At 62.7% G+C, this 23,760-nt stretch overlaps 1 protein-coding gene across 2 annotated transcripts; it reads right to left on the minus strand.

Annotated features, from left to right (window-relative positions):
• Positions 1-4,591: 4,591 nt before the first annotated feature.
• Positions 4,592-23,485, minus strand: LOC127056251 (alkaline phosphatase-like). Of its 2 annotated transcripts, none has more exons than XM_050963814.1 (13): positions 23,207-23,485; positions 21,203-21,347; positions 17,079-17,301; positions 12,496-12,612; positions 10,546-10,661; positions 9,654-9,828; positions 9,239-9,411; positions 8,237-8,371; positions 7,891-7,960; positions 7,194-7,328; positions 6,134-6,325; positions 5,386-5,502; positions 4,592-5,087 (listed from the first exon to the last, which is right to left on the minus strand). In XM_050963814.1, the coding sequence occupies exons 3-13, from the start codon at positions 17,164-17,166 to the stop codon at positions 4,801-4,803; spliced, it is 1,605 nt and encodes a 534-aa protein (XP_050819771.1). In that variant the 5' UTR covers positions 17,167-17,301; positions 21,203-21,347; positions 23,207-23,485; the 3' UTR covers positions 4,592-4,800. The 2 variants fall into 2 exon arrangements, with proteins under 2 accessions (XP_050819771.1, XP_050819770.1); XM_050963813.1 differs by having other exon boundaries at positions 22,344-23,485.
• Between the last annotated feature and the right edge of the window lie 275 nt (positions 23,486-23,760).

Genomic DNA, 23,760 nt, shown 5'->3' on the forward strand with positions numbered 1-23,760 from the left:
GGGTTCAAGGCCAGGCGTCCCCAAACCTGGGCCCAGGGTGCCTGCTGGCATCGCTTTGCATAATTGCTAACAAGGAGGGGGGAGCTGGATTTGCAGGGGGAGGGGTGTGTATCTTATCATCCTCTTGTCTCCAGATAACCCTATCAGCCATAGGGGCCAAGTCCCTGGCTCGGGCAGGGTCCATGGGCAGGGCTTGGGCCCATGCCAAGATCATCACCCGCCTGGCCCTTGGACCCCACCCTGCTCCTTAGCAGCTGTGCAGAGAGCCCTGCCCCCTGCCCTGCCCAACCCCAGCCCCCACCCTGCCCGCACCCCTGCCCTGCGTCCATGCCCACCCTGCCTGCGTCCCTGCCCTACATCCACGCCCACCCTGCCCAAACCCCCACCCTGCCCGTGCCCCTGCCCCCGCCCCTGCCCTGCATCCACGCCCACCCTGCCCATACCCCCACTCTGCCTGCACCCCTGCCCTGCGTCCATGCCACCCTGCCCAAACCCCCACCCTGCCCGTGCCCCTGCCCCTGCCTTGCATCCATGCCCTCCCTGCCCAAACCTCCACTCTGCCCGCACCCCTGCCCTGCATCCATGCCCACCCTGCCTGTGCCCCTGTCCCTACCCCGCCTCCACGCCCACCCTGCCCAAACCCACACCCTGCCCCGCCCCTGCCCTGCATTCACGCCCACCCTGCCCAAACCCCCACTCTGCCCGCACCCCTGCCCTGCATCCATGCCCAAACCCCCACCCTGCCCGTGCCCCTGCCCCCGCCCTGCATCCACGCCCACCCTGCCCAAACCCCCACTCTGCCCGCACCCCTGCCCTGCGTCCATGCCACCCTGCCCAAACCCCCACCCTACCCGTGCCCCTGCCCCCGCCCCTGCCCTGCATCCACGCCCACCCTGCCCAAACCCCCACTCTGCCCGCACCCCTGCCCTGCGTCCATGCTCACTCTGCCTGCACCCCTGCCCCCGCCCCCGCCCCCACCCTGCATCCACTCCCACTCTGCCCAAACCCCCACCCTGCCCGCGCCCCCGCCCCTGCCCTGCATCCATGCCCACGCCCCTGCGGCCGCCCTGCATCCACTCCCACCCTGCCCCTGTCCCTGTCCCAGCCCCTGCCCTGCCTCTGCCCACACTCGTCCCTGCCTTGCATCCGCACCCACCCTGCCCGCGCCTCTTCCCCCACCCCTGTCCAACCCCAGCCCCCATCCTGCCCATGCCCCTGCCCTGCCTGCATGCCCACCCTGCTCAAACCCCCGCCCTCACCCTGCCCCTGCCCCCACCCTACCCAAACCCCTGCCCCCACCCTACTAAAACTCCCAACTCGCCAGAGCCCCCATGCCCACCCCGCCCCCCCGTCCCCACCCCAGTAGGTGCAATTGTTGCACGGGTTTGGGCCGCTGACCATTGATTTCAGCCCAGAGGTTCATATTCCCCAAGCAGCTGGTTTTGGAGGTTGGGGGGGGGCGGATTAACAAAGGGAACCCCAACCCTTCCTGAACCTCTAATTTCCCCCCTACCTGCAGACCTAGTGGGGGGCCTCCCCCCAGGCTTGCAGGAGTGGGGGGGGGGGACTCACTCTGGGGGGGGGAGGGCTCAGCAGCTCATAGCTGCCCCCTTCCCTGCTGAGAGTAATGTGCTCTGTGGAGGGGGGGGTCAGCCCTGAGCTGGGCTTTTCCTCCAGGCTCCCCCCAGCCCCTGGAATAATTCTCCAGGCCAAGCAGCTTCTCCCCCTCTGAAGCTGGGGGTGGCACGGCAGCAGAGCTGATGGGCTCTCTGCCCCTAGAGGGGGGCAAAATGCCCAGACATCACAGGGCCCAGGGACTGCTGCTGGCAGACGGGTGCCCATGGATGGCGTATTGTCACGGGTGCCCACAGAGCTGGGGTAGCAGGGGGCTGCGGGTCAGGAGTGAGCAGCACCTCCAGCATGTGGGGACCCAGCTGGGGAGCAGCAGGCAGGCTGGGGGCAAGCGTTGAACACAGGAGATCGAGGCTCCTAGTTCTGCGTTGGCTCAGCCCATTAGAGCAGAGGCCTTCAAGCCCTAAGCTCTGCATCTGCCCACACAAGGTTTTAATCCAGGATTCAGGGGCAGCTCCCTGCAAGTTTTCAGTGACGAAACACGACTGTCTCCAGCCCTTATGGCTCCAAGGAAAATCTTCCGAAGGTGATGGGCGTGTAGCCGGCACAGGTCTGTCTGCCTGAGTCTGCAGCCAGCCTGGGACGACAGTGCTAAGCAATTCGGCAGTAACTCAAGTCTAATTACGCCACCGTCAGAGCCAGATTTTCATGGAACGTGGGTGACCAGTTGCATGGTGCACAGCCACTGCAAGTGCGCCAGCAACTCAGGCTAAGTGCAGCTGAACCCTGGGCAGGCTGCAGCACCCAAGACCTGTTTGATCTCCCACTGATGCACCAGAAACTTTACTAGGTAGAAGTTTAGTGACCACATTAGGGCCATATCCTCCCTGCTCCCAGCACTGGGCCAACTGCCCTCCTCATTATCCTGATTGCTTGTATTGTTAGCGAGGGGAGATCTGCTGTGGACTGAGAGGTGTGTATGGACCTGCCTTTGCAGGCTCAGTCCTGGCCCAGCAGGCGGAATAAATTGCCCTGAGTTTCAGAAGTACTGAGAACCCCAGAGTTCCCACAGACATTGGGGGAACCGCCAGTGCTCAGCAGCTCTGAAAATCAGACCCAGAATCCGAGCTCTCTGAGTCAGGGGCTTCAGCAGCCATTGGCGTGGGGCAGAGTAAAGCAACCAGGACGGTCATGACGGAGGCTGGAACTCTGTCCTCGCCTCCCACCTGTGGGGAAGCCAGGCCTTCAGCCACCCCCTCCCGCCTGCATTGCACATGCCAGCCCAGGAGCAAGGAACCATTTCACACCTTAGCGCTGGAGCCCAGAACAGGGAAGTAACTTGCCTGAAGTCAGCCAGATCCCGACTCCCAGCTCTGTGCTCTGATCCCCAAAACAGCCCTTTCCAGATCCGGGCAGGGGGGCAGGAGGGACTCTAGCCACTTGCACGAGACCCAAGGCCATTGATTTTCATTAAATATGCTAAATAATGAAATTAATAATTTTTCAAGCCAAACGAGTATTAATTCTAATGCCCAATGCCGCACTGTGCAGAACTCATTTTTGAAAGTTTATAATAAGCGATGCTCCGGGGGGGGGGGCGGGGAGGAGTGGCACACAGTGGAAGTTTTGCCTAGGGCGCAAAATATCCTTGCACTGGCCCCGGGAAACAGCGAACGCCCAGAGCCCCTGGTCTGAGATCTCACCCGGCCCAAGGCAGCTTCTCCCTTGCTGGGTCAGACCCCACTGCCCCCCAGTGAAAGGGCCTTGTCACTCACCCCCAGGGAGCCCTCTGCCACGGCACGTACTCTGGCAATCTGGCTTTGCCGAGATAGCCATGGCACTGCCAGGCAAAGTGAAACCAGGCCCTGCCCTGCCGGCCAGTGATCCCTGACCGGCAGCACTGGGTGGGTAGAAGCCTCCAGCACCGAGATCGCTCGACTGGCAGCGCTGGGCCATTACCGGTGTCTGTTTCACCTGGGGCCAATGGTCCCGCTGCCTGGCTACAGAGCGCAGCTTGGCTGGTCTCAGCTGTGTCCACACGGGTCCAGTGCTCTGGGCGCGGCTGCAGCCTGCCCCCCAGCTGGGCAGGGAGCCAGGGGGAACAGGAGCCGTTGCAGCCACAGAGCGGTAACATCCAGAGGTGCCCCCCGTCCCGCTCTCCGCCCCAGACGTAGTCCCTTTCCCAAGCAAGCAAAAGCTTCCCTGCTGTGCCGAGCAGTCGCCCTGAGGTCCGAGCCGCATGTTAATGGGTCGTGCCCAGGGCGTTGACAGAAATGGGGAGGGGTCGTGACTGTGCTGGGGGGGGGCGTTGTAATGGCCGGAGGGGATTCCAGCCAAGCGACACCTGCCCCCGCCCAGGGTTGCCAACTTTTTAATCCCTGAAAAACAAACACCCCTGCCCAGCCTCTTCCTCAGAGGCCCCACCCCCTGCCCCACCTATGTCGCCCCCACCCCATCACTTGCTGTCCACCCCTGCCCCACGCGCTCAGTTTCCCATCCCCCAGGATTCACCGGCTGTCTGCAGAGCTGGGCTGGGAGGAGGTGATGCAGAGCCTGCCCATACACCCAATCGGGGGATGGCAGGGGTCAATCCCTGGAGCGAGGGGCTGTGGTGAGGAAATCGGGGTACAGCAGGGTGAGGGGGGCACGCAGAGCCCCTCTGGCCACCCCACTGCCAAGGAGCCGGCGGGACATGCTGCCGCTTCCCAGGAACTGTGTGGGTGGAGCCCTGCTATTGCGAACCAGACTTTGAGCTGCCCAGTCAGCCGTGCTGACCGGATGCTGCAGGTTCCCCTTTTCGACTGGACGTTCCGGTCAAAAACTGGACACCCGGCGTCTCTACGACCCTCAGCTGTTGTGCCGTGGGGGAGCCAGTGCCGGGAGTGTTGTGGCACCACAGCCAGGATGCTGTGAGCCTTGCAGTGCCTGACACAGACGTACCCGGAGCTAGTGGCTCCCGTCAGGACCCTTCCGACATTTCCGGGTGGGGGGAACCATCCGGCAAAGTAAGAGACGTGGGTAAGAACAAAACGGCAGCAGATTTTATTTCTGGGGGGCTGGGAGGGAAGGAGACGGTTACAAAATTATATACACAGGCAAGCGAGAGCGTCTCTCTCGTGTGGTACCGGGGCCGGCCCGGCCCAGCCCTGCAGCCTGGGGGGCGCTGGCTGCTCTGCTGGCAGAGGGCACGGGGGGGTCCCCCAGGCTGGTCAAGATCAACGTCCACTGTCACATCCTCAGCAGGAGGCAGGCTGCCCCGAGTGCGAAGAGCAGGAGGCTGGGGGGGTGGCCGAGGCCTGGGCTGCCTGACCTGCAGCTCGGGGCCGGGCACTCGGGGCCCGCGTGGTAGGGCTCCAGGCAGGCGGCGTAGGCCAGGACATGGGCCACGTAGTTCTGCTCCTGCACCCCGTGAAAGAGGTGGGCCATGGGGCCCCTGGCCATAATAGCCACGTCCTCGCCGGCGTGGGTCTCGGTGTCCAGGGGCACGGCCGCCTGCTGCCGGTAATCCTTGTCCTCTGCCCAGGTGACGTGGGGAGCCAGACAGACAGAGCGGTCGTGAGTCACGAGACCCTCTCCCAGCAGCTCCCGATGCCTCCCCAGACCCAGAGCTGGTGGGGGGGCTGGTGGGCTCAGGCAAGCCCGATGCAGTGACCCCCCCCCCGCCGGCTCTCCACTTCAGCTGCATGGGATGAAGTGACCCTCCGCGCCCCCTCCCCGGTGCCTCGGGCTGGCACACACCTCCCTGAGCAAGGGGTCGGGCACCCTGGTGGCAGGCGGACTCTGGGCCCAGCGGAGGCGGGCGGCGGCTCTTACCGATGGGCAGGCTGCTCACGTCCGGCCGGCTCCCGTTCGCGATGGCGTATCCCGGCCCGTTCCCGTACAATATGCTGGTGTACGGCCGCCGGTCCTCGGCCTTCTTGGGTGCCAGGCCTGTCACGCACACGGGGAGACGTCAGCAGACCCTCGGCTGGCACGTGATGGCAGCCCCAGGCTGACACAACCCCCTCCTGCCTGGGCGCTGGACATGCCATGGCCATAAGGGGATGCCCGGGGCGGCACCACAGCTCAGTGCCCGCAGCAGAGCCCATGGCAGGTGCCAAGGGAGCTAACAACTGTAGGTGGGGAGTTGAGGCTTAGAGATACCAGGCCTGGGACTGCAGGGGGCTGCGGGTGGGAAATGAGGGGCACCGGCAGAGCTGGGTGGGAGGGGGCTACGGGTGGGGAGTGAGGGGCACCGGCAGAGCTGGGGGGGAGGGGGCTACGGGTGGGGAGTGAGGGGCACCGGCAGAGCTGGGGGGGAGGGGGCTACGGGTGGGGAGTGAGGGGCACCGGCAGAGCTGGGGGGGAGGGGGCTACGGGTGGGGAGTGAGGGGCACCGGCAGAGCTGGGGGGGAGAGGGGGCTACGGGGGGGGGGGGAGGGGCACCGGCAGAGCTGGGGGGGGAGGGGGCAGCGGGTGGGGGGGGAGGGGCACCGGCAGAGCTGGGGGAGGGTACCTGCCCTGCCACCTACGGGTACGGAGTCTCAGAGCGGGTCTCCCTGCCCCCCGGCCGCCCGCTCACCGAAGATGCTGTTGCCGCGCGGCGTGCTGCCGCCGAAGCTGAAGACGTGCGAGTGGTCGGCCGTGACCACGGTGAGGGTCTCCGAGGCATCGGTCAGCTCGGCGGCGCGGGCCACGGCCCGGTCCAGCAGGACGGCCTCACTCAGCGCCTGCTTGGCTCTGCTGCTGTGGTGCCCGTGGTCGATCCTGCCTCGTGCAGAAGGGGAAGAGAGCGAGAGGCCGTCACGCCCCCCAAGCCCCACTCCAGCCCCCTGCCTGGCACCGGGCTGGTGTCTACCCCTGGGGCAGACGTCACGGCTTTGCGCCTGGCATCGCGGGTCGGGTTGTCAGGTGTCCAGTTTTCGAGTCCTCACCCTGAACCCCTCATTTCTGGCCCCGCCCCGGAGCCTGCACCCCTCCCGCACCCCAACCCCCTGCCCCAGCCCGGTGAAAATGAGCTAGTGAGCGAGGTTGGGGGAGAGCGAGTGATTCAGGGGCGATGGAGTGGGGGGCGGCAGGGGCCTCGGGGAAGGGGTGGGGAAGGGCTGTTGGGTTTTCTGCAATCAGAAAGTTGTCAACCCTAATGCTGGGACGGCCGATAACTTGCCCCCGGCGCACGGCCGACACCCCCACCCCCTCGGCAGAACGTTCGCCAGGGCCATGCCACTCCCTCCTGCTGGGCCGGGGGGACCCCACGCTCTCGGCTGGGGAGAGGGGCAGGGCCGGGGGGAGACCTCAAACTCTCGGCCGCCGAATGGGGCTGGGCCAGGGGGGACCCCACGCTCTCAGCCAGCAGGAGGGGCAGGGCCAGGTGGGGGACTCCGCGCTCTTGGCCGGCGAGTAGGGCTGGGGGCGGGACCCCACGCTCTCAGCCAGCGGGTGGGGCTGGGCTGGGGGGGGGAACCCTGCGCTCTCAGCCGGGGGGAGGGGCAGGGCCAGGGGGACCCCGCGCTCTCGGCCAGGAGTGAGGCTGGGCTGGGGGGGGTCCCCGTGCTCTTGGCCGGCGGGAGGGGCAGGGCTGGGGGGGTACCCCGCATTCTCGGCCGGGGGAGGGGCTGGGCCAGCTCCACGGGGTGACTCATCTTCCACGAAGAGGAAGAAGCCGTGGGGATTCCTGCGCAGGATGCGGACGGCTTTCTCCGTCATCTCCACGATGGAGGGGTCCGTGCTGGCGTCGCGGTTCAGCTCGTACTTCATGTCCTTGGGCTCAAAGAGACCTGCCGGGATAAGCCGCCAGCGTCAGGGCCTCGGGGTGCTGCCCGGGGACCCAGCCTGTCCACTACCGGGGCTGCTAAGGGCCGGCCCTGGGAGAAGGATCCTATTGACCCGGGCCTGACACCCACCCAGCCCCTGGGTCAGCTGTGACCAGCCCGGCCCCCTGCCCATCTGGGGGTGCTCAGGGGCTACAGGCTCGTTCTCTCTCGGGTATCTCAGCCTGGGCAGGCTGGCAGTACCAAGGGGCTGGCACGCTCTGTGCCCTGGGGCAGCAGTGGGGTGCATGCAGCTCTTAGGCCCAGCCCCACGCAGAGGCAGAGCGGATCCCCGAATGCAGCAAGTTTACATGAGATGGTCCCCAACGGAGTTCGGATGCCAGCCCCCTCCTGCCCGTGGCGGGGCTGCTGCTCGGGCCAGGGAGCTCCCTGCTGTGGGGGACCGAGCCCCGGGGTGCCCTGTCCGGACTAGCCCAGCTAACGGCACTGCATAGGCAGCGAGGGGGCGGCACTTCCCGCCGCGGCCAGCCAAGGGGCACAGGCAGGCCCAGCCCGGCTGGCACCTTACCCAAGAGGTAGTCGGTGGAGTTCTCATCCACGGCGTCCAGGCCTTCCTTGTTCCAGACGTACCGCGCCCCCTGCCACCAGAACAGACACGGCTCAGGCAGCCGCCCGCGGGGCACACCCAGAGCAGCCAGGCCCCACGGGCGCCCCCCCCGGAGCATGTCGGGGCACGTCCACGCCTGCACAGCATGTCCGGGGTACACACAGCGTGTGACTGTCCCATAGGAGATCTAGCCGAGTGCGTTCGGGGCCACTCCCGAGCAAAGGAGCCGCCCCTGGGCTGGCCCCTCACGGGTTGTGGCCCCCCTCATCCCTGCCCCTCTGCTTGGGGGCCTGGGCAGAGCTGGTACCTCCTTGGCACTGAGCCACTTCTCAACCAGGTCGAGTCCATCCTTCCTCGTCCCGCTCTGCTTTGGGTCCATCGGGTACTCGGGGTCCGGGGTCTTCCGGGGAGTCATGTACATCCTCCCACCGCCCAGAATCACCTGCAGACGGCGGGGCGGGGGGTAGAGGAGGAGCCCAGCTGTCAGCAGTAGCGGAGCCCAGCGCACCCCAACACCCCTCCGGGCTTGGCAGAGCCAGTGCTCAGCCCCCTGCATGGGGTACCAGAGTCGTGGCCAGGAGCCAGCTGCACCACGGCAGCGCCCCCTCTGGCCGGCATGGGGAGTGCACGGACCCGCTGGGCAGGGAAGTCCCATCCAGGCTGTCATGACAAACCACTGGCTGGGATATAGGCACCCCAGCAGGAAACCAGGGCCCCATAACTGCACCCCCTCCTCCGGGGGGCAGGGCTCTGGGGAAGGGGAAGAGACCTGCCATTGGGGGGGGAGCTCGGGGGCAGCCAGAAGAGCAAATATTGTGTTTTTGGATGAACACACCCGGCTGCAGCAGGGGACGGGGCAGCTGACATGGAGCATCCCTGCGGGGGAAGTCCCCCGTGAACCCCTCCACGTGTGACACCTGCCCCATGGACCCAAGGAGGGAGCCATCTCTGCCCCCTGCTCCCCTCCCCACAATGCCACAGCCGGGCGCAGGGAATAAACAGCCAGAAGCGAAGGCTGAACCGTCATGGCCTGCTGGGTAAATGACGGGGTTGTGAGCTCAGCGCCCGGGTGCAGATCAGCCCGGCTGGGCAGGATCAAACTCCGCGGTGTGCCGGGAGGTCACAGCGATGCCACAAGATCTGGGCTCACTGGAGAGGTTTCTCCCCTAGCCCCAGCCATGCGCCAGGCAGCACCTGCCCCAAGTGGTTTGCTGGGGGCTGGGCCCCCGTTGGCCTTGCAGGTCCGGGAGGTGCCCACTCCATGCCCTGGGCCCCTTGTCCCCCAACACCATGGCCCCTGGCGGCTCACGTTGATGTCTGTGTTGTGCACCAGCTGGTACGCGATGTCTTTGCAGCCCTGCCTGGCGGCCTCCTTGGGCAGGTCGGCATCGCTGTACCACTCCCGGTTGACCACATGGGCGTAGGAGGCGCCCGGCGAGGCGTGCTGCACGCGGGTGGTTGTCACGATGCCCACCGACTTGCCTGCCGCACCAGAGGGGAGGAAGGGGTTACCGCCGGTCTCTGCCAGGCAGCCTCCACATGCAGCGGAAGGGGGTGATCAGTGACCAGGCTGGTGCCAGCGGGGAGGGCCAGGAGTCCTGGCTCCGTCGTGCCGATGGCTATGGGAGAGGGGGCACAGACAGGGAGGGCGGCACTCCCCGTGCTGGTAGGGTGGCTCCCTGGCACTGCCCGTGGTGCGGGCCCCGTCCCCGGTGCTCTCTTACCCGACAGCTTGGCCCGGTGCAGGACGGAGTGGACCTCGTTGCCCCAAGTGGTGTTGCATTTGCCGTAGACAGCGGCGGCGCTCACCCCCAGGGTTTTGGCGTTTGCCTTCACCCCGCACAGGTAGGCAGTGCCGGTGCCAGCGCTGTCGGGTACCTGCCGGTCCACGTTGTATGTCTGCAAGGCAGCAAGGGGCCGGGAACAGGCACTGGGGGCGGCTGGCACAGCCCGTGCCCCGGGAGCGTTCCCAGGCAGCTGGGGGCGTCTCACCCGGTGGGAGGACTGAACAGTGGAGCCAGATGCCCAGGGGATTTGGGACCATCCCACTCCCTCAGGGCTCCTCCTAGCAGCTACACAGAGCCCCAGTGGAGTGGTGGGGGGAGGCCCATGGGCCATCTGTGAGCTCCTACCCGCAGGGGAACCCAGCCTGTGGGCGCAGGGCACAGTACGTGGGGGTGACCCCAGGCCAGCTCCACCCCCGCAGTCTGGGTCATCTCCCCCTCCCGGCTCTCACCACATCACAGGCCAGCTCTCCCCCTGGCCCCAGCCCTGCCGACCCCCAGCTCTGCTCTCATCTGTACCCCCACTTCCCTAGAGCCTCCCTCCCCGGCCCACGCTGGGGCACCATACCTCGCGCCCGCTGCCCAGGGCAGGGAGGGCCGACCCCTGGCGGGGTGTGGGCTGCGTGGTGACTTCCCCTTTGCTGATGGGCCGCGTGGTGACTTCCCCTTTGCTGATGGGCCGAGAGCATGGGGGAATGGGGGCCCCGGGCCCCTGGAGCGAGCTGTGAGCCCAGGGGGCAGAGGGCTGGGCCTGGCCCTATCTCGAGACTGCCGAGGAGCAGTCCAGAGCCCTCTGCTCTCTTCCCCGTCCTCCCCGGGGCAGGGCACTCACCTTGGCGAGGGCGACATAGGGGAAGGTCTCCATGGCCAGCCGGCTGTCCTCACCGGGCCCGCCCTCCAGCTGCCCCTTGTAGATCCGAGCGGCGGAGACGGTGGAGATCCCCATGCCTGCAAGCCCAGCACCAGCCCAGCATTAGCACCGCAGCCTCGGGGGCTGGCAGAGGCTCATCAATGGGGTGCAGCCCGGAGCCAGTCCCTGCTGCTCCTGGATTGGCCAGCGGGGGGAGCCGCTGAGCTGCCTCTTGGATCGGTTCTGGGGCTGGCGGGAGCCACGGTCACCACTAGTGAAAGCCGGGGGAGATGCCCAGCAGACCCCATCCCCGTGCGAAGATCCATCTCCAGTGGGCGCCCGGCCATGCCAGCACTGGGCCCAGAGCGGGCAAGGGAGCGCTCTCCGTGCAGGCTGAGGGCTACCACATAGAGCCCCCACATTCCCCTGACTCTGCGCGGCCGGGGGCTGAGGATCCTGATCCCACGCTGGCCCTGGCACCCCTGCTGGATGGACTCAGAACCGTGCAAAGGCCTTGCACAGCTACCGGCACTCAGAGACTCTGCCGTAACCCCGGGGCCCATGCGACCCAGGGTCTGAAGTGGCTCAGTTCTCTTCCCAACGCTGCTAGCTGACTCCTCCCTCGGTGCCTCAGTTTCCCCACCCATGACATGGGGCGCTGAGCCTGCCCCGGGGCTGCAGCGTGCTCAGTGTTGTCAGCGAGCCGGACCTGGCCAGCCAGTGCACAGGAACGTGCCGCGGTTAGGAGAGGAATTTTAGCTTTGGTCCTGGCACAGGTGGCTCTGGCTGGACAGGGCCAAGGTTGGGACGATCCCGCACCCCAGAGCGACTTGCAGCCCCCGCCTGGAGTTACGAGCTTGCCCGGCAACATTAGCCAGGCTCACCCCCATCCCCTCCTGCAGCCAGGGTTCGCTTTGCAGAAATGCTGGCTTGAGCTACAGAGCCAGGGAGCTGCCAGAACCCGGGCGGCCATGGGGCATCAAGCAGTGCCCAGGGAGGGTGCAGACGAGGTCAGAGGAGGGCAGAGCAGGGTGGGGCTGAAGGGGGGAGGGGCGGGCACAGTGGGACTGAAGCAGGGTGGGGGAGGGCAGAGCCCGGCAGGATTCAAGGGGGGAGGGGAGGGCAGAGCCCTTTGAAGTTGCTGCAGAGCATGGTTGGGGGGGAGGAGGAAAGACAGCTGGGAGGGTCCTACAGCTGTGATGGTGGAGGTCCCTGAGGGCTAGGACAAGAGCAGCCCCCCCCATCTCTCACTCCAGGATCTCCCAGAGTTGGCAGGATTCTGCCCCATGCCAGGTCACTGCCACCCCAGGGAGACCGGCGGGGCCACAGCAGGCACCCAGCCCCTCCAAACAGCCGGGCACGGCCATGCCCGGTGACCTTCACCTCACTCCAGCCACTGTCCGGGATAGCGCTATGCCCAGACCGCTGCTGGGGACACTGAGGCACAGGGTGGGGCCCCAGCCGGATGCTCCATGGGGAGAGGAACCCTTCTGGCCAGGCCTTGCCACCATCTAGGGGCAGGGAAGCCGCAATCACTGCTTCCTCTGCTGCCAGCGGCAGGGAAGAGCGACCGGGCTGAGCTTGGAGCATTTGCCCCAGGGTCTCGCCTGTGCCAGGCCCTGGGACCCCACCCCCCGGCACCTGTCCCCTGCTGGCTAACACTGCCCCATGGCCAGCATGTGGGGCAGGTTCCTGCTGCAAACAAAGCTCTGCAAGGGCTGGCGGGTGGCTGGAAACCCTCAGGGAGCTCTGGGCTCCCCTGGCCAAGCTGCCGGTGCAGCCCCTTGGCTGGGGGATGCCGGTACCCAGCCCCGGGAGGCACCAGGCTAGGCTTGGTGGGCAAAGGCAGATTAGAAGTGGGATAAAGGGAGTCCCATGCAGGTGCCGCGGCTGTGCCGGGACCCAGTGCCAGCAGGTGGGCATTGCACTCACCGTCGCCCAGGAAGAGAATGATGTTCTTGGCACGGCGGGTCACGGGTGCCAGGGTGAGCGCCGACTCCAGCGTCCTCCTGGCTCTCTCGTTCCAGTAAGCAGGGACCTTCTCATCCTCTGAAAGGCAGAGAGGGCACGGGGATCAGGGCCTGGACATAGCGCACCCTCCTACCCAGAGCAGGGGGTGGGTGGGCTGCAGGTGAGCGGGCACCAGCCACATCACCCTGCTGAGCTGAGCCACGACACGCCCCCTCCAGGCTGGGAACGGGGATGGCAGCCAGCATGACCGACGCAGCCTGCTTCGGAAAGGGGGGCCTTCCCGTGGAGGTGAGAGTCCGGGCAACGCCCCCCAGGACCCTTGTGCCAGGACAGACAGCTCCAGGTCTTCCCGAGACGGATGAGGACTTTAGCCACTGATCCTGCTAAGCCAGCGTCTGGCTGCTGGGAAGCAGCCCCCTTCCCCTCCAGCATAGCCCTACTCCTGGCAGTTAACCTGGCACCCACTGGAGACAGGCCCTGTGCCCGCAGCCGCCTCCCACAGCAAATCGAGCCCTGGGAACCCCTCACTCAGGGTCTGGATCATCAGCACAGCCCACCCAGCACTGTCACCCTGCTTCACACCAGGCCCTCTTGCACCTTCCTGAGGGAGACAGCTCCCACAGCTCAGGCCAGCGGAGAATCAACCTGAGCTGTGGGAGCTTGCAGTATGGGGTCTATGTTGCACAACTGAGCAGTTCTGGTTCCATCCAGCAGAGGGCGCAGCAGTGCCCAGGCACACAAGTTCGCTGGGGTTTTGCATGAGATTTGGGCGCAGGGTTTCATCTGCAGCACTGAAATGATGGGAGATCTGGTCCCCCGTGCTGTTTCTACCTCCTGGGAGCTGGAACGCAGGGAAAAACCCAGATCCTGCGTCTTCCAGCCCCACCCAGGGCTCCTTGTTCCATTAAAGAATCAGGGTAACACAGGCCAAACAGCGCCCCCCAGAGCACGAGCTAGGGCATTTCGATGCTCGGAATCGCCCAGAGTGGCGCTGGGAATTCGGTGCTTCCTCCCCGTTTGGGGCTGCCCCGCGGGTGGCATGACCCACAGCAGGGGCAGGATTTTAGAGGCAAGTTCCCGTGGGGAGATTCAAAGAGCAAACGCTGCCAGCAGGGCTTTGATCAGGCCAGCCTCCGGAGCCGTTTTCCACCACGCTGGGCTCAGCCGAGGGGCCAGGCTCCCACAGTGCGAGGGGGGGATTACGCCCCGATCCCCTCGCCACGGGGCCCCTCATCTCTGCCTCTAGACGAGGCCCAAGTGCCAGCGTGATCCACTGCTCCCGCTCAGTTCAACAACAGACAATCTCCTTATGCGCCTGCACAGGCAGTTGCATCAATCAACACAGCCTGCAGGGGGAGCCAGAGAGCACACAATTTTGATTTTGTCTAGGCCCTACATAAACTCTCTGTCCCTTTTGCCGCCCCCCTCCCCAATTCAGGGCTTTTCACTGGGCCAAATTCCTGGCTGATGTCAACTGTCACACACCTCCTGGAGCTAAGCCAGTTTACACCAGTGGAGAATCTGGCCCAGTGTCTCCCGAGAGCCTTAAATAATCTGCCCTGGCAACTCCCCTCCTGTCAAGCAGACGTGAGTGAGACGGGGCAGGCGCCGTTCCCCAGTCCCGGGTTTTCAGTTCCACAGAGCCTGTCCCTGCAGCACTTTAGCAGCCTGGCTGCAGCGGGAAAGACAAATTGGAGCATAACGCAGACAGATGCTGGCCACACAACCTGGGGCTCCCAGCGGCCACTGGCTCATTCAGCCGGTGATGAATGAGACACTTCTGCACTGGGCCAGGGGAGAAAAGCTGCTGCGGTGCAGACTCACATTGGAGTAAGCGGCGTCAAGGGAGTGGAGGGTCGAGGGGGTGGGGCTGGGGGGCTGGGCCGACACTCACCGGCTGTACGTGCCCCTGCTCCGGAGGTACAGCCAGGAAGAGCCTCCCATCCTGTGCAACGTGAGGACCCCTCTGCCTTGCCCCTGCAGAGCCTGGGACAGGTGCGGTCTCCGCACGGCCCGCTGCTGGCGAGCACAGTGAGGGTAAAGCTCAAGAGGCCTGAACTGGGCACCTGGACAGTTGCGATAAGCACCCAGGACTTGTGTGTTTCCCCCACAAGAGTGGCCTGTGGCTCACCCACAGGGGCAGGTACCATCCGGGCTGCTGCCCGGCGTGCCACAGCCTCATGAGATACACCTACCCGGATGGGAGGGGATCTGCAGAGCGACCCCTCCTCGCTCTGGGTTCGTCAAACAAGACCTGCTAGGTCCCCCCGCCCTCTTCCCAGACCCAGAGCCACCAGCCTCCTGTCTCACAGCGAGCTCAGCACTTCCAAGAGCTCAGGCGCATGCCCACACCCGCTGCCCGCCGGCCCCCCCACCCCGAGCGCACCCGCCTCAGCGACTGACAGAGAGCAGCCTCTGTGAGGCACTAGCCAAGGGGGCATGGGGACCCCGGTGCTACCAGGGTGATCGCCTGAGAACAGAGCTCCCCCCGAGGGGACCGTGCCAGGACAGCGGGAGAGCTGCGCTGGGGTGGGCTAGGAGTGGGCTCAGAGAAAGGCCTTTCACCTCCCCACAAAGCAGCTACACATGAGGGGCTGGACTGAACCCCCAGCCAGACCCCACCACCCTGTCACCCACTCTGGCCTATAACCCATGTGGGGACGCTGATCAGGGGCACAATTCCCAAAGAATGATCCCCCGTACCAAGGGGAAACTGAGGCACAGAATGAGGCAGCAACTTGCCCAAGGTCAACTGGCAGCCCAGTGCCTGAGTCAAGTCTCCTGCCTCCCAGTCCAGAGCCCTAGTCACTAGGCCCAACCTCACTCGCTGTCAATGGGCCCTGCACCCCCAGCTCTCTGAGGTGCTTTTTAACCCCCCCCCAGGACAGGAGCACGTCCTGGCTGCTGCGGATTCCCCGCGCCACGCTGGCTGGCTGCCCTGCCACACACAGAGCTACTCAGACTGTGGTTCGGGACCCCAAAGTGGGTCATGACCCAATTTCAATAGGGTCTCCAGGGCTGGCTTTGACTTGCTGCGACCCAGGGCCAAATTCAGAGCCCCACCGCCCAGACAGTGGGGCTCAGGCTGGCTCAGTCCCTCAGGCGGGCTCAGGGTCCAGTCCCCCGTGCTGGCGTTGTGCAATCATTTCTGTTGCCAGAAGGGGGTGGAAGGGCGCAGGGGCGTTTGAGCTGGACTAAGGTGGGGGTGGGGTCGAGAGAGCTGGGGGCGTTGGAGACCCGTTACCGGAAAGTCCCCTCCTCCGAACATGGCCTGAGCCAAGTGATTCAAAACCTCGCTCTTAACAGCACGGCCACATGCTGCTATAGACAGGGGTCTCGCCTGCCTCCGGACCCGACAAGGGCTGGGACTGGCTTTCCCATGGCACGCTCCATGAAAGCCCCATACGTCCATAGCGCGTGACAGATGTTCCAGGAAAGGACAGTGGGTGTCACACAACCAGCCGAGGAAGCTGCTGCTTGTCGATGGCTGTGAACAACCCCGGTGACCTGTTAGATTCTGTAAGAGCAAATCGCTATTGACAGACTCGACTAATCCCTTACACGCTGGTCCCCTCCAGAAAGCAGGAGCTGTTTCTCCGTCTCTACCAAGGAGAGAATTACGGGGTGGGGGGGTGGGAAGCACCAGCTTTCAAGCTCCCCAGATGATTTCTTCAGCTCGGTGCAAGAAAGCTGGTCCCTTCCCCCAGGAGAAGGTAGGCCAATAAAAGAGATTCCCTCCCCCACCCCGTCTCTTGCATCCTGGGACCAACCTGGCTACCACAGCAAGGCAAAGAAGGGAAGAATTTGTAGCTAGACCCTCAGCGTGCTGGGGAGCATCATCGAACGGCCAGATAACCATAGACTCTCAGAATCTCAGGGTTGGAAGGGATCTCAGAAGGTTCTAGTCCAACCCCCTGCTCAGAGCGGGACCAATTCCCACCTCAATCATCTCAGCCAGGGCTCTGTCAAGCCGGGCCTCTCTATACGTCTCTGTTGCGTTCACCAGTCAACACTACTGACACTACATCGAACTCTGGGACACGAGGGATTCCCCACCCGTCCACGCACTGTTCCAATGCAGCACCGGTCCCAGCGAGCTCTGCCCCTAAATCATTCTGTCTTCACAAGGAGGATTTCAGTGAAGCAGCAACAGTTTGTGGCTTGCCGTCCTGGCTTTGCTGCTGGTGTCCGGGCACACATTCACCAAGACACCAGGACAGCAAAGTGCTGGCAGTGGGTGCTCCTGGCTCTAGCACAGGGAGAGAAAATCTGCCCCATGGACCCCCCCCCCTTCCAAAAGACAAACCCCTCTCCCAAGGTGAAGCTTCCCCCTTTCCAAGGTCGGTCAGAACAGCGGATCTGTAGCTTGTCTCACCCCTACCTTTAGCTGGCTGCTTCAGGGACATCTCACTGCCCAATCATTGCCCTCTAGCCAATGTGACAAGACACCCACCAGCCTGACCAAGCAGCAGAGGTTTCCAGCTGGAAAAGCCCCTCACCGTACAAATCAGACTTTCATGCCATGTGGAAAGTTTGCTTCTCACCTAAAGACACAGGCGCAGCGGCGAGGCCAACGGCAAGGCAGAGGTAGACGCAGATGCCAGCGGTGGCCAGGAGTTGCACCGAGCTCATTTTGCAGCTGCCGGGGGAATCCCTATGCAAACTCTGCCGGTCTCTCTCAAGGAGAAGGAGCTGTCTCTTTATAGACGCCTCCTTTCACCTTTGGACCGGCTGGCACATTGCCCAATGCGCCGGGGTGGTGAAGTCCTGCAGCAGAGGGCGAAAGACGCTTTGATCACATTCAAAGAAACAAAATCCCAGCAGGGACAGCAGCAGGGAGCTGGGCTGAGGGCTCTGCTCCTCCTTCTGCCCTGCAGAGTGGCCAGTGCTTGCTCTGCTAATGGCTGCCCACTCCGGCCATTGCAAAGACCCCGGCCAAGCTTCCTGTTATCCACCCCCCAGGCGCACGCTTTACCCTGGAGATCATGGTGTCACCATCGAGAGGGCAAAGCTGGGATTTGAGGCCCCCCCACAAGACAGGCAGTGCAGGGTGAGAGATCCAGGCCTCCTCTGAGCACGCTGGCTGAGGATCAATGACCCCTTGGGAGGAGCAGTAAAAGGTTTGGCCCTTCTGATAAGGAGGCTGAGCTATTTAACTTGCAAACGAAGGAGGCGGCTTTGCAGTCACAAAAGAAACTTGTGAGTGAACCACAGACCCAAATTCCAACCCTGCCCATCTCCTTCCAGTCCCGAAATCCCCCGTCCGTCTGACTGGCAACTGGATCCTCTCCTGAGCCAGTGGCGGAGCAGCGTCATTGGTGCCTGTGCCCTCGCTCCACCCCAGTGATGGGCAAAGCGACGTCCATGTGGATCTCTAGTGTGGACATGGGCAAAGCCAAGCCAGAGCGATCGGAGGGATGGACCTGGTGGGGTCTGTCTAGGTTCTAGCCCTGTCTCTACCACTGACGGGAATTAGCTAATTGATGGAGGGCAGGGCCACCAATGGCTATTAGCCGAGATGGTCAGGGAGGCAACCCCATGCTCCAGGTGTCCCTAAACCTCTGACTGCCGGAAGCTGGGAGTGGATCTCTTGATAATTGTCCCGTTCTGTTCAGTCCCTCTGAAGCACCCGGCACCGGCCATTGTTGGACAACAGCCACGGGCTGGATGGACCATTGGGCTGCCCCCGTGTGGCCGTTCTTACATCCTGCCACCCCTCGGCAACTGGTCTCATGGATCCCTGTGGTGCAGATGGCTCCCTCCCTCCATGTATTACCCAGCCCCCGGAGCAGGAGGCGACAGACAAGGGCAAAGGTGCTGCCGTTCAGAGCTCAGGAAGAGCTCGCAGCGCCGGGGAGCTGGAAGAATCGGGCTTGGCTGCGTTTCCCTAGGGAGAGACAGACGGCCTTGAAAAGTCAGGAAAGCAGGGCTGAAAACACGGCTGAGGACATGACAAGGAGCCGAGCTTGGCCTTTTCGGGAAATACTCTGACAGCTGCCCCCATGGCCGCCCCGCGGCCTGGCGGTCACCACAGGCAGGCGCAGGACAGGCGCACCAGTATGGGCATGGCTGGCTCAGCTCGGGCTGGGCTCTAAAATTGCAGCGCAGATGTTGGCATGGGGGCAGATGTCCAACACTGGAATGCTTTGCCCCACAGCTGCAGCCTGAGTCAGCCGACTCGGGCTCTGCGACTCCGTGCCAGGGGGTTTTAGTGCCGTGTAGACGTACCCAGCGCCATTCTGCTGCTGAATCCGAGCAAGTCCCTAGGGAGGGAAGGGGAAGCCGGCTCCAAAGGAAAGGCCCTTGACTTGCCAATCAATGGGAGGTGGGCAGAGCACCGGGCTCCTGGTGGGTTCTCTGCGCAGGTCAGGACACAGTCCCATTGCAGCGCTAGGCTTGGAGCTCTGGGCGCGGACGGCAGGTTCCAGGCACGAAGCTCTTAGATCCTCTCCTCCCTCGAGTCTCTGGCTCATAACCCGGCACCAGCTCCCGGGCTCCATGGACAGCGGCAGCACTAGCTGGGGGTGGGAGTGGTTCCCTGCAGCAGTGCGGGCCCCGTGTGCATTTATCAGCACTGGGGTGGGGGGCAGGGCCCACAGAGCCTCCCTCCCAGTGCACTGGCCTCCGGAGCTGGATGGTAGAAATGCTGCTGCTTGGGACAGGAGCCGTGTCCACATGTCTGTTCCTGCTCACTAACCTCCTGTACTTCCAAGGCCTGGGCTGCCCCGGGGTGGCTGTCGAGGGTCATCGGAACAGGAGTGACACGGAGCACAGACAGGCAGAGGCTCGTCCTGCATGGCGCTGGCCAGCCACACGTAAAGCCCGGCTTGGGGCTCGAATGCCAGTTCGCTGTCAGGAGGCTGGCCGGGGCGTGCCCTGCTCTAGGCTGGCAGCTGAACCATGCTCGGCATCACGGCAGCCAACACCATTGCTGGCCGCTGCGTTCAGACTCAGCAGCATTCCCCAGCGCAGACCAGTGCCCTGCAAGGACCCGCCCTGCGTGCAGCCGGGGCGCCACAGTCTCAGGGACCCAGTTCCAGCAGACGCCACGAGGAGCAGCCACGCTGCCCCACTAGCATCAGGGAGCTGGGTTTACATGGCCACACTCACCATCCTGCCTACCTGCATTGGTGCATACTGGGAAAATCTGGGCTGCTCTCCCACCCCGCCTCAGCAGGGGATTGGGCGCCCCGAGGAGAGAGCCACCGAATGGCCTGAGCAGCACCCCGGGGCAGCCCACGCTGTGTGGAGCTGGAGCAAGGATCAGCCACGCTGGCTGCCCGGGGGCTAAGGAGGTTATATCCAGAGTGCTGAACCTGGTCCTGGAAGGCACCACCCCCAGCCTCAGGCCAGGCCCCAGAACCGTTGCAGCCTGTCTAAGGGCTTGTCTACACTAGAAAGTTGGTTTCTTATATCACTTTAGTTCTTTTCGGTATAAACTGTCTTGTGTCCTTTTCCCAGGGTATCTGGCATCTTAACTCACTTGTATTAATCCACTTTGGAAGCGGCATCACTCTACTCCAAGAATGAGTGATCCTGGGATAAGGTTCGTGTGGGGACAAATCCAGGCAGTCCTCCCACTGCTATCCCACACTGCACTGCTTCACTCTGGGCTGGGCCCATGCCTGTTACTACTCTGGGGTCATCTTTACTGGCTGTTACCTCCCTGTTTAAATGCTGGCACACACCTAGGTGTGCCCTTTGCGGTGACGGCTGATGGCAAATTCACATACCAGGCACCATTATAGCAGCCCCGTGCTTCTGCCTGGTCCCTCCGGAGGTCCTGGAGTCCCTTGCCCTGGGACAAAAGCACGGCCTGTCCTGTTTCAACAGGCATCCCCCAGATGTAAAGATTGACAAGCAAATGCAGAAGAGGAGCTCTCAGGACATGACTCAGTGCCATGTCAAAGCCAGTGGAGTGATGGGAACACAGAAAAAGCACTATGGGAATTTCTTAGCCTGACCCAAGTCCCAGAATTCCAGTCAGTTTGGGGAGGTATCACATAATGCCCCACAGGAAAAATCCCAGAATGCACCAAGTTTGGCAGCAGAGTGTGGCTCTGTGGGATATCCGCCCAGAATGCGGTGCAGTTATTTAGGAGAAGTGCAGAGCTCCATGGCTGCAATGAATCGCACTGGAAGTAGCTTCAGCTGACCCAGAGCCGTGGGGCTGCGCTCTTTTGGTGTCCTTCCCACGGAAAAAAACAGCCTGGGGAAACATTCCTGCATAGACAAGGCCTGTGGGACACTGCTGTGTGGGGACAGAGGATACCGCCTGCTGACTAAACCACTAACTGGTTACAAATGCGGCTCAGGCTGGCTTTGCGAGAATGTTTCTCATTACACCATGTCCTCACACACATGGCCCTGGGGGTCAGCCTTCTTCATGCTGTAGCCACATTTTCCAAGCAGATAAGGTGCTGTCTGCAAGCTGGGCTCCTGCTCACCCCGGTCCTAACTGAGCCGCACAACTTGTGACAGCTGCGAGAGCCCAGCAATCAGTGTTAACCATTTGGAGGTCACGCTCTCCACCCACGGTTACTGCATTTAACTCACATTTGCTCAGCACCCAGGGGGTTTAGTGTGTGTACAAAAGAAAGCCGGCTAGCGCATTCCCAGTCAAAGCACCGCAGGCTGGAGCTGCGCCGCAGAGTGGAGGATGTATTACCTTTGCACATTTGTTCCATTGTCTCTCTACAGACAGCTACAACCAGCCTGAGCTTCCTTCTGGTTTAACATGCCCTCTTGGCTCCTCACTTCTCTTCTCCCCCACACTCTGGTATGTACCCATGAGGCTCAAGGCTGCAATGACACTGTTAAAGGCCAGGACAAGTTCAGCAAAGAGGTGGACTTAAAATAGATTTGCTACAAGCAATTGCCGCCCACCCAAGCAGTCAGTGTTTCCCCAAGGGGATCTTTAGCCTTCAGGTTGCCTGGCTCGATGACAGAACAACAGTAAATCCTGTTCTAAAGAACAGATCGGTGTTGAGGGAAACAAGCCACTGGGGAAAGCGCAAGAAAAATTTCATGAATGAAACCAGTCACCTTTTCTGTTGTGCTTGTTACAGGGGTCTTTTGAAGTGGGAAGGGTCAGGAGTTAAACTGATTGCAATTCTAGCTCCTTTTTGCTTCTCAAACATATTAGGCTTGAAACAAAGCCCTCCCCGTGCCGTGCCCCCCTTCTCGGCCTCCTGGATCCTTCCGGGAAGCTGCGACGTGAATTGGGAACAGCACCACCATTCCCATGGGGACAGACTGCTGCTGATTCTGCTTTCCCATAGGACTAGGCGTCCTGCTAACTGCTGTCTCTACTAACAGCATAACTGAGCAGGGCCTCGGGGCTTGTCTACACATGGCAAGGAGGTGTGGACTGCAAGGGGATTAAGCTAAATCAGAAGGAGGCACTCTGATTCCAGTGTGTCTATACATGGAGTTAATCAGGAAGAGTGACTGCGCTTTAAAGTCACATCCCACCTCAATTCTCGCTAGGAAAGGTGGTGTGTGCTTACTACCCTAGCTTATGACCCCTGCTTGCTGTATGGGCAGGACGTGGCTGCCGAGGGAGCCATTGAATGGAAGCCCCACTGCTCCAGCTCAGGAGGCTGCCCGACACACTCAGAAGAGAAGCTTTGCCGAGGTAGGTGATGACGCCAGGGCGGGGTGTGGGGGAGGGTTGCCGTCTTGTCGGCTCCTTGTCCTTTACGTCTGGGAGGGGAACCTTGGGAACGGGATCTGCTCAAGCTGCAGAGAGTGGGACACCAGGTGTGAGCTGCCCACCACTCCCTGCAAGGAGCATATCAAACGCTCACCTGGCTTTGCAAAAGGGAAGGACCATTCAGAGGCGGGGCTGACTGAGGTGCTCAGTGACACAATGTTAACAGGGTTAACTATTACCCTGTCCATCCGAACAGCGAGAGGACCACGTTAGGAAGACCAAGGCAGGGCCGGCTCCAGGGGTTTTGCCGCCTCAAGCAGCCAAAAAAAAGAAAGAAAAAAAGCTGCGATCGCGATCTGTGGCAATTCAGCGGGAGGTCCTTCGCTCCGAGCGGGAGTGAGGGACCCTCCACCGAAATGCTGAACCTGCCGCCCCTCTCCGGAGTGGCCGCCCCATGCACCTGCTTGCTAAGCTGGTGCCGGCCCTGGAGCAAGGGGTCAGATGGGTCTGAGAGAACTGGGGCTTAAACCACGCAGGGCTCCATCGCCTGCTCCTGCTTTGACCTGAACCAGTAACTGCTCTAGAAGGCCAGTCTAGGCCAGTCTCCTTCCGCGCCCCCCTGCCCCAAATGACACTCAGGCGTTGCCTGGACCAGGGGCTGTCGCAAGGGTTAGCTACCACGACCAGGAGTCTCTGTTACACAGCCACTGCCTTTAACACAAGCTACCACCACCCCTCTGACTCTCACTCTGGACAAGGCCTGGGAAGACCCCCAGCAGAATGCCGCAATCTCTGTGCTTTACGAGAGGGAGACACTCAGGATTGGAGGAAGTCGGGGCCTGCTGGTTTTCTCTCGTGGGATGACTTTGGTCTAAGCCAGATGATTAATGGCTTAAAGCTCCTCTGCATACCTCCCCCCTTCCCCTCCCCTGTCATCTCGCAGCAGCTCGCCGGCTGTGACTTGTGCCAGGGCTTGGTCAGCGCTCGCTGGAGCGCGCCTGCAGAGCCGTGACTCACGTGGGAGTTAGAGAGGAGCTGAAATGCGGAGTGCGGTGATACTGGCTGGGATGAGTCGAGGCAGGGGAAGGCCAGAGGGCGTGGGGAGCAGGCAAAGGAGCTCTGGGGCTCAGAGGCACCGGGCAGTCTGGCACTTGCTGTCCATACCAGGACGGCTGAATGGGAAGGGAAGAGGAGGGATGGGGCCTGCGTTTCCTTCTCAATATCCCAAGAAGATCCAGGTGGGGCCTGCTGAATTTGACACAGACAGGTGCTCTCCACCTGTGCAGCTTTTCCACAGACCCCAGGAAACGGCATCATCTCCAGCAGGAGAGTCCCAGGCATCCCTGGACAGAGGATTACCCTGGAGCACAGTGTGAGCAGTTGGCTCAGAAAGCCAATGGCTCCTGTTAAACACGCAGACTGAAAGATTAACAAATCGACTGTGATAGCCAAGAACAAACATCCTTCATCCCCCCGCCCCCTCTTCTGTTGTGCAAGTACAGCCGGAGTGGGAAACGCAGATGAGGTAGCTGCTGCATGATCTTGAATTTCACAATATGCTGAGAAACAGC

The sequence above is a fragment of the Gopherus flavomarginatus genome, chromosome 8, assembly GCF_025201925.1.
Source record: "Gopherus flavomarginatus isolate rGopFla2 chromosome 8, rGopFla2.mat.asm, whole genome shotgun sequence".
In the NCBI taxonomy this organism is placed as follows: Eukaryota; Metazoa; Chordata; order Testudines; family Testudinidae; genus Gopherus; species Gopherus flavomarginatus.